Source organism: Tigriopus californicus, chromosome 12 (genome assembly GCF_007210705.1).
Source record: "Tigriopus californicus strain San Diego chromosome 12, Tcal_SD_v2.1, whole genome shotgun sequence".
NCBI lineage: Eukaryota > Metazoa > Arthropoda > Copepoda > Harpacticoida > Harpacticidae > Tigriopus > Tigriopus californicus.
In genome coordinates, this window is record NC_081451.1 from 3,117,126 (window position 1) to 3,127,092 (window position 9,967).

Consider the following 9,967-nt stretch of genomic DNA (forward strand, 5'->3'; position numbering starts at 1 on the left):
ATGGATCGTGAATGAATATGTAAAGAACATTATGAATTCAATGAAGACATGCTTTAGTAGAACATAAATTGGCAAGCAGAGAAGATGAGCTGGTTCAAGATCTGATTACGATCCAATTTGAAATATTTGGAAGACAATTGCTATGCTTTGCATATGAAGCTGTCAAGCATAATTTACATTGTACATTTTTTCTTACACCACAATATTTTTAAAGTATTTTTCCAAGCACAAAAAGCATTTCCATAAAAAAAACTCAGTATTGACCTGATAACCATATATTAAGAGTTAGTTCAATTCATTTGGTCTAGACGAAAAAGTTGACCATGTATTCGCAAATGATCGAAAAAAAGCAATTTGATTATTGCCTCTGCCAATATAGCAAGTAAGAAAAAGCAAGACTGTAGCTTTTGCAAATATTCTTGATGTAACGTTTAGTTCTTTTAAATGTACGATTTTCTTAGTAGACAAGCCTCTAAAATTAGAGTTGGACCGGAGCGGAATTTAGAGAGGAGCTATAATAAATAGACGAAACGAAAGGCTGAGTTGTACTGCCATCAAAATTCAATAGGGGCCTGGTTTTGTTACCGATTCTTTAACCTTATTTGTTCATTTGTTTCTTTTTTTAAATTTAGGTCTAATTTTATCAATTCAAAACCATTGTTGATAGCAAAGCAAAACTTCACGGTGATTTTGATAATTGGACGCATTCAGCTCCTAAATAAAAAGCAAGCTTTTTAAAGAAATTCACGTTAAAAAGAATTCCTAGATAACTTGAACAGTATGAGAGGTTGCGTGAAAATCGAGGCATTTCTATTCATGCTTGCAGTGACCTCGTTTTCCGATATTTTGGTTATTGCTTTTATAACAAAAAACACGAGCTCTTCCTTGACACTGTTAATGGTAAGACATTGTACAGTTTTTGACAATGCCGAAGGATATGGCTATCTCTTTTTTTACCATTGCTATCAAACAACATTAAGGAGTCCGATTGTCTTTGAAAACAATGCTACACATGACATGAGATATGTCTGACCTCAATGGGAAGGGGATCTGTTTCTATCTACGAACTAGTATAAATGCCGAGGAAAATTCATCTCAGCACGGGACACGTCTGAGACTTGCATCAAGACACAAGTCCAATGTCCATCATAAGAGGCCCTTTGTTTGTGCTCATCGCTGTCTTCTTGATTGAAGATATTGCAGCATACCTCCCTCCAGGATGGCACAGTCCCCCAATTGGTAAAAGCTAATTTGAATGATCCATTCCAACCAACCAGCTGTTCTTTAAGATTAGAAGGGCTCCATTATTGTTTCAGCACCACCTGAGATACCTCAAACCCTTGGAAACGACGAGCCATACTACTCAGGTCCAAGTTACTACCAGAGTTTGTCTCCAGGACGATACTGGGGACAAAGGCTTTATCCAAAACCCTTGAACACGTTCTACTCTAGCAACTCCCGCAAGGATGAAACTGGCGTGAAAGTCCATAGCAATTTGGAGGTTTGGGAACTGGAAAAGAAGGAGCAAGCCATTGAGAGTGTCAAGGAGGAGATTGAGAGAGAAAAAGAGGCGATTGAAGAGGAAGAGGAGGAAGTTGAGAGGAAGAAAGCAATTGCCAAGCAAGCTATTGTTCAGCAAGCCTATCCAGGAGATACTTTGAGTGTCTCTCCAGACAAGAGCAGTATTGATTACCAAAGAGAGCAAGAACTACGGTCTCGTGCCCGGGAGGAACACTTGGCCGAGTTGTATGGTCAATACCGTCGACCCTCCAGATGGGAACAATCCAAATATGCCGCTGAATCATCCTTCCAAGGTAACCAAGTGAATCCCTTGATTAGGTTTCGTGTTGAGAAGCCACATCGTTCCGTTTTGAGGTCCCTAAACCTAGTCCGAATATGAGACAACATGTTTTATTCTGCTATTCTAGCAAAGAGAAATTCAAAGAGATCAAGATATGCTTGGTCTAAGAGTCAACCGTGGCTCATAGACCCGCGAATCACTCGCAAATATGGAAGTTGGAATTCGAAATCCGAATCCTCGTGGGAAGCAGCTCGCCGCTTAGCTGAGGCCCGAAAATACGGAGCCGCTTACTACGGCCCTCAGCAATGGAACAACAATCCATCTCCCAGTAAGGAAGAAATCATAAAACCCTTAGATGCCTACTTTAGAATTCATAAGATTTTGCTGATTATTGGTAGTTAAATCCTGAAAATAATGTCGAGCTTTTTTCCACCAGGTTGGGGCGCCCAATACGAAAGTAGTGCAGAATCCGAAAGCCACAAAAACCAATACGAAAAGGAAAGCTATCAAAACCATTCCGAGGTGGGACCCAACCGATCTCTGAAACTTGATGTTACTGATGATGAAGTCAAAGTCCCTGCTCCTGGAACCCCAACAACCACTGCAGCCCCTCCAGCGGCCCCCTACAACTTACCACCCATTGATTGGAGACGACGTTTCCAGAACTGGCCTTGGGGACCCAAAGCCAAGAGTTGGGGATGGCACACACCAACCCCAGATGCGTCCCCTATTCACATTAAGGTCGTGGTGGAGACCAAGTGCTACAACGCCAGTGCTCATGATGATGCTCCCAAGGTCTATCCGATAGAACACACTCCAAGCATTGAAATACACCAAAAGGAGCAAGATCAATCCGAGAACGAGATTGGCTCTACATATGACGACATCATGTATCTTCCTGGACCTCTCTTGTCCCGTCCCCCTCCCCAACAATGGCAAAGGCCGTCAATCTCGCAATGGAGGCAGAACGAATTAGAGAGATTATGGAAATCTACTCATTCCCAAAAATGGGGTCAGACCCAATCACCAAAAACCGTGTGATAATGTTAGTGACATTTTGGAGCCTTACTTACAGGTTGGAACACCAGACACCAAGATACGGATTGGAATCAGGAGGAGCCTTTTCGATGGCAACCTGCCGTCCCCAAATGGGATCAGGGTGGCCAAATCGCTGATGATGTAGATTCGGAAAACCCTGACCTTCTTGCCCGACCAGAGCAGCCTCCATCTTGGACACCACCACAAGGTGGGCCCTTCACCCGGCCTTTGATCCAACAACAGGAGTTCTACCAGAACCAAAAGTACAACAATGAGGCCCGACATAACCATCAAATCTCCAAATGGGGAACCGGGCCAAATCACCAATTGGGCCCATCCTTGGCTTGGGAAGCCCAACAGCAGAGCCACAACCAACAAAGCCAGAATTGGAAAGCGGCACAATCAGGATCCTGGGCACCGGCCTGGAGAAGATAACTAACAACTACCTTCGCTCTAAATCAGTTTGACCTTGACCTTGCCGGCAACTATCTTTGTTTGGCCTTCATTGCTAAGCTAAGCTAGATGCAATCAAGATCATTGGAGGAAAAATAAACCTACTAGCTATGAGATGTATGGTGATTATCACAAATTCCTAAAGAATTAGATTGAAGGAAGAGGGATATCGAGCTTCTTGGGCAAATCAGTATGCGTTGACATCAATGTAATCCACTTTTTGAGGACTTTCTTACTACTACTTGGAATGGAATTCCCCAGCCATTCAAATAGAAAAAAGGAGAAATCTACTAACTATATCTAGTTATAGCTAATACCTGATCCACTAACGAATCACAGCTGGGGGGTCTAGCCAGTTAGCCTTTGAATTTAAGGTCAAAATCAGGAATTTTGATCTAAAACTTCTCCAAGTCTGACTTAAAATCTGTTACCGGATTAACACCTACATACTCCATACGAATATTAGAGGAAAGCAAACTAAACAATGAACGAGCCCGAGAAAGAAGAGAAGTGGACTTCATTGTTCGAACTAGCCTGAATTCTCCAGGGGTTAAGCCTGTAGAAAGATTGGGCACTTTGTTTTGCGGACAGAAACACTCCATTGCAGTGCTAAATCATGAATTGAGGATGTTGAATTAATGCGTAAACCATGCTAGGTTCGGGAGTGATATTCTTGAGGTTGATTTTGCTGTTGTTTGGCAACCAAAGTTTGTTTTTAGCAGGAGCATTTCAATCGGAATGAGATATTTTGGTTCGTAACGCTAGGCAAAACTAATGAACAGCACATGAAGTTTCATCAAGTCCTGAATTGTCGTCAAGATTCAGGAAGGTTTTTTTACCTTGGTCTCTGAAAAGTCAAAGCAACCCTACGACTACGTTTGGAGGAACATGACGAAATCAATGTTGTTGTTTTTTATTTGGGGTGCTAGGGTCGGAGGGATGAACCTTCCCCGGCCAGCGAAGCTAGCCATCACATCGTCCAATTATTTTCGGACAAGCAGTGTCATAGTCCGTACCAGATTGGTTCTCCGCCGGTAGGTGTGGTTAGCGTCTAAATGTTTCCTTGAAAAGGGTCGGGGAGGAGAATCGAACCGGGGACCTTGCTCATGCTAAGAATCTGCGTTAACCACTACACCACGTCTCCTCCCTTTGTTGCCTACTCTGGCCCCTGGTTAATGGTTTGGCGAGGTTTTTAAGTTTGGGTGTGGATCAGTATTGGTGCCCAATAAGATTGTATTTGAAGATGATGCAATTGATGATAATAAAAGAACTAGGTTGCTGAAGAAGTCTGGGAAAAATAAACCAATATCTGAAGCATATTCCCCACGGATGAAGAGGCTTTGCAAACTACCAAACCTCTCTTGACTTCCAAGGCAAAAGTTGAGTTTTGCTTCGCTCAATTCCCTTCAGAGATGAAGACACAAGCCTGACCGAGCTCTTTGCTTCCCTTACAGCTCATGACGGTACTACGTTCGTCCTTGATCTTCGCAGGCCTCAATTCTTGGTAATATCGTGCATCGTACGACCACTAATACATTGGTTTGTTCTACGGTTCTACGTACTTGCTTACAACAGCTGTTCATCAATATCTACCACAGAAATGCGTGGGTGTCCCTTGGTCCTCTTCATATCAAGTCTGGAGGTGAAAGTGTTCAAGCAACAACACATATGGATTGAAGGAAATCATCGAACGTTGTGAAAAGCTCCATTATGAGACTATTTTACCCTCTGGTGACGTTTTTAAGTCTGCTACAAACAGTGATTCATGGCCAAGGACCGACATTTCTCGGTTGCAGTTTGGAAGTGGTGGTGGATCCAAGTTTGAGAAATGCTATCTTTGATCAGCTTGAACAAGATGGCTCCAGGTGAGGAATGTTTTAATGTCGCCCACGCAACCCTAAATGTTATCCCGTTTTCCTCTTGGATATCGAAATTAGGCGCATGTCGGAAAATCCAGAGGGCCAATTGAAGAGTGCAGTTACCAGATTGGTCTCGGACCACATTTATTTTGCCAATGAGATCTTCGCCAAGTATGACTTTGGCAGTCTCAACACTCAATACAAAGTCTACCTCCAAAGACTGAAGGTAACGGCTTTCAAACCATTAGGTATCCTGCAATCATGCATCCAGAGTGAATTGGCTTCCCTTGTTTCAGGTCCTGGATGACGAACATTGCGAGTACAAAGGGGTCGACTATTGCCAGGACTTGCCCGAAGGACCTTTGGCGCAAACTTACCTCGAGCATCACTCCCAAGCCAATCACAGTGATGTGTGTCTCTCATTCCTCTTCACAAATAAAAACTTCAAAGAGGGCTCCCTTGGATATGCCTACCAAGCACATTTGGGTGGTGAGGTTGCTAACATTTTTTTTAATGATGTATGTGATCAAATATTTAAATCATACTTTAAACCCTGGTCCAGGTTGTTTAGAGTCGCTTATCTCGGCCTCGCATAAAGTTAAACTGTTGATTCTGGATGTAATTAAAAAAAGCATAAAACACGAATTGAAGGTTTTTTTTTTTCAAATTTGCCAAATGAAATAGGGATATGTAACAATTGAACATTCTTCACTTTTCTTCTTTAGGAAGCCGAGGTGGAATTTGCGATAAAGAGGCTGACTACCAAGAGAAACAACATCAACTTAGTTACAATACGGGATTGGTGGGGTTCACACATAATGACATTCGAGTACCAGAGCTCATCTCCAAATTCACTTTTGCTCATGAACTCGGACACAGTTTTGGATCCCAGGTAGCCGATCAAGAAATATACCGCTTTAGATAAAAAATAGAAAAAAAGGAGAACACACTTATGAAATTCAATTATTTCATCCTTCAATTAAGGAGTCCACTCGGATAAAGCTAGTCGATTTACGCTTTTTTTATTGATATATACAGTATGACATATTTACCACGGGAAATTTTGGACACGTTAGATGGATAATTTATCATCATGCGGAACAATTTTTATTCTTTGACAGATCCTTGGGTTTTCGCTAAAGTCCATCAATTGTGTGAACTCTGTGAATTGAAGTGATGATGAGAACAAGTCTACATGGTTTTTGTGACTCCCAAAGAACATTAAAAAACTATCTTTTTTTCTGTTCTTTTTTGCGTACTTCCTTACCGCTGCTCACGGTGTTACTCACAATACTGATAAAGACTTATAATAATGATTTTCGTTGTTATTGAAACAAAAGGAACATTTTTTGTAAAAAATCATTTTGGATTCTAGCTCAGATTAGAATATTAATCCAATTAAAATCTACAAAGAGATTGCATTTTAAAAAACGTAATCAATAGATGTTGGAAGTAACCTTAGGTGCGTTTACAACTAAAATTTTATTCAAATCCATGGAGCAAACTATAAGATATCTCGTTTTAAAAGGTTGCATTTTCATCGAATTTGACAGCAAATTGCTCTGGTTATAGCTTAAAGCAATTGCCAAGATATATAATAAGCTTTTTCTGTGCCTAAAATATAAATGAAAATTTTTCACTTTTCTAAAGCAGGTAGAAAAGCCCGAATATAGTTTGGAATATAACTTAAAACTTACTTAATGTCAATATTTCACAATTTTGATGCCATACTTGTCAGTCGCAACTTCAATGAAGCTTAATCTTGAATTTTGACAAAATTCTATTAACGTTCAATAAAAACATCGCTAGTACGTAGAAATTGATTATTGCAAAAAGTGACAATTTGGAAAATTGAACTGTCACTGGTATCGTTCAGATATTTTAGGAACACGATAGGATATTGTAGCTTTTGGCACTTCAGTAAAATAAAAGGCAATTTTGCATGTTTTGTAAGTTTTAAGCGGCATTTTTTGCTACTTTTTGCTTTTAAAGAAATCTTCAAGAAAATGGCGAAATATCATTTCTTGTCGTGTCATTGAAAGAAACAATCATATTCCTTGGGAATAACTGGAAACATAATTAGGCCCTTTTTCGAACTTTTAAGGCGTAAAACGCAACCTTTAAGTTGTAATGTCTAGGCATCTGCGGAATAGTTTATGAAGTTTATGAAATTTTACGTCAATACATAACTAAGAGTATGTTTAATACTGATTGACTACGTTTTTGTCAATGGTGCATTTTAATGCACTTTAAGTGATTTAACACACTTATCTGAGCTACTTTTACACATGTGTATTTCACAAAAGTTGTTCCTTTTGTCTCTTTGACAAATAAAAACATATTTAGATGTCTTGGTATTTGAGCAAACACTTAACCAGAAAATATAACCACCGTGTGTTGGGATTCAATTGAAACCCCAACAGTTCATGACGAAAAATTTATTCACTTTACTTAACTTTTATTTTCATATATTAGTTGATCGACCAACGAATGAGAGTTGGCGGATCCGGTTAGCCCTTGAATATAGGGTTAATCAGGAATTTTAGTCAAAAATTTGTCCAAATCTGACTTAAATCATGTTACTCGATCAGCACCTACATAATCCCTACGCATATTTGAGGGCCGCAAATTGAACAATGACAAACAGTAAAATAATATGTATGAAGCCTTGATTGCGCTTATATTGAATAATAGACTTTTATTACATGACTAACTCTGACTCCTTGGCGATAAGTTGAAATATTGAAACAATGGCGAAGTTTTGTCACTCTGCGTGTCCAAATCCCTTGTTAAAATTATTTTTGATTCAACAAAATCAAGTATGCAAGGAGTGGATTCATATTTGTCCCCACATCATTTGAAAACAACATTGCCACATTCGAAATGTTTTGACAAGGCGTAGGCTTTGTTGAGATTTTTTTTATTTTCGGGATGTACCTGACGTCATGGATTTTTTGACAAACATCTGTAAAAAAGCTTGCAAAACTGCAAATACGATTTTTCTGAGGTTAACTTGGAAAAATGTTATATGAAACTTACCCAAAATGGTTTACATCTTGTTCATCCTAGTTGTCTGCTTTCAGTTGTGCTTACAAAAAAACATGGAGATCAGATTGCTACTTTAAGAAAGCCGTTTGATATTCAGAAAAACATTACTAAATCCCAAGATTTTACAGAGTTCCTTAATTACTTGAGTCATTTGAAATAACTCCGTGAAGCTCGGCTTTCGGCGAAATATTTTTGTTTTGAAAGACGATCTCAATAACACGCTTTCGTTTTTTAAAAAAGGCCTCTCACGCAGATGCCTCCGAAAACCTTTTTTAGCATTGTCATCATCACAAGTGTTTTTCTTCAGCAGGAAACCTTTTTTTTTGACCATTTAAGGTGGAGAAAAGTTAGAAAGACTCGAGCTTTTGCTTCAATGAAGGAAAGAGCCATTTTTTCAGCCCCTTGATGGTATTTTTAACTTAATTCCAAGAGGAAGGACATCTTCGTGCACGTCATTTGTCTCAAGAGCCATTCATATTTTGATGACTTCATTTTCAGCATGATTACCCACAGCAATGCCTCTTTGATCGGGATGGCGGGGCCTATCTGATGCATTGGCAAGGCCCCAAGGGATTCCACGAGTCCAATTACGAATTGTCCCCTTGCAGTGTCCGGAACATGTCCTTGGCTCTCAAAATGTTGACCCGAGACAATAGGGATTGTCTCACCGATGGTAACATGTCGGGTCCAAAATGCCATTTTAACCCCAGAACAGTCAATGGATAAACCTAAGCCTACCTTTGTATTTGACAGTGCCCATTTCCACGTGTGGCAATGGAATCCTCGAAGGATGGGAGGAGTGTGACTGTGGGATGAATGAACTTGAATGCCACGACCAATGTTGCCATCCAGCAAGTCTGGGAGATCGAGGATGCACTTTGACTGAAGGCTCGCAATGCAGGTAAGCTCATTTTGAGCACAGATGTCGGGAAAGAAATGACACTTTTGAATTTGCGAATATTCGACTTGGTTGCTTGAAGATTCAACTTTTTTGTGCTTGAATAACTGCCTTCGTATTTGCTTGGGAGCAGTGAGGGCTAATTAACACAACTAATAGGATGTAAACTAATTGACAGTTGTTAGAACCAAGTTTCACGCTAACCTCTTTGGCAGAAATTCAAAACAATAGCTATCTTACGCTGCACGAAAGATGGTTTAGGTTCTGCACTTCAGAGGGCGCTTTGTGAGTCATCCTCTACCACCTGATAAAGGGCGGATTGGGCCGATTCCTCTTTATTGAATTATAACGCCTTTGTGTTGTTTATAACGCGTTTGTATTGTTTTTGTCTAATTCTCGCAAAATATCATGTTCAACTAGCGACCTAGGTCACACAAGGTCCGGAAAAGAAATCGATTTTATGGCATGTCACGAGTAGTTTATTTAGCAATCCACCGTACCTCTTCCCGTTTCGTTTGCGCTGTCTGACGTTGCAAATAAGGGCCCTTATGACGAACTACTTGTATATAAGTGATCCCTACAATGAAATAATCCATCGACAAGGCATTTTTCTTTATTGGTGGGGACTAGGGTTGGAGGAGTGAACCTCGTTCTGAAACCGAAATCGGCCATCACATCGTCCAATACGATCTTATTGGCAGTTCACAGTCTTTGGGCGTGTTTATTGTCTAATGGTTTCCAGTAGAGAAAGGTCGGGAAGGAGAATCGAACCAATGGCCCTCTTTGATGGTAGGGAAGTGGTCAAACCATTACGCCACGTAGGGTTGGCAAATCGGTTAATCCCAGGGCGCTGTTTTTTGAGGGGGGGGG

The 9,967-nt window shown here is 40.3% G+C and overlaps 2 protein-coding genes across 2 annotated transcripts in view; both read left to right on the top strand.

Moving 5' to 3' along the window:
- Positions 1 to 1,078: 1,078 nt before the first annotated feature.
- Positions 1,079 to 3,406, top strand: LOC131892305 (uncharacterized). Its single transcript, XM_059242108.1, has 5 exons — positions 1,079 to 1,239; positions 1,317 to 1,814; positions 1,929 to 2,129; positions 2,238 to 2,813; positions 2,877 to 3,406. Exons 1-5 carry the CDS (start codon positions 1,140 to 1,142, stop codon positions 3,272 to 3,274), a joined length of 1,773 nt encoding a protein of 590 aa, XP_059098091.1. The 5' UTR covers positions 1,079 to 1,139; the 3' UTR covers positions 3,275 to 3,406.
- Positions 3,407 to 4,809: 1,403 nt separating this feature from the next.
- The window catches only part of LOC131892307 (disintegrin and metalloproteinase domain-containing protein 10-like), a 7,455-nt gene continuing 2,297 nt past the window's right edge, over positions 4,810 to 9,967 (top strand). The window contains exons 1-6 of the mRNA XM_059242111.1: positions 4,810 to 5,157; positions 5,230 to 5,377; positions 5,448 to 5,640; positions 5,877 to 6,043; positions 8,698 to 8,872; positions 8,953 to 9,100. Coding sequence (XP_059098094.1) covers positions 5,003 to 5,157; positions 5,230 to 5,377; positions 5,448 to 5,640; positions 5,877 to 6,043; positions 8,698 to 8,872; positions 8,953 to 9,100 — 986 coding nt within the window. The 5' untranslated portion in view covers positions 4,810 to 5,002. The remainder of the gene's footprint in view (positions 5,158 to 5,229; positions 5,378 to 5,447; positions 5,641 to 5,876; positions 6,044 to 8,697; positions 8,873 to 8,952; positions 9,101 to 9,967) is intronic.

What these genes read in the sequence shown, in the direction of transcription:
- LOC131892305 (XM_059242108.1), top strand. Translation starts at nt 1,140, where the DNA reads ATGTCCATCATAAGAGGCCCTTTGTTTGTGCTCATCGCTGTCTTCTTG. An exon ending in CGCTGAATCATCCTTCCAAG is followed by an intron (nt 1,815 to 1,928) that starts GTAACCAAGTGA and finishes CTGCTATTCTAG; the next exon opens with CAAAGAGAAATTCAAAGAGA. An exon ending in TACTCATTCCCAAAAATGGG is followed by an intron (nt 2,814 to 2,876) that starts GTCAGACCCAAT and finishes CCTTACTTACAG; the next exon opens with GTTGGAACACCAGACACCAA.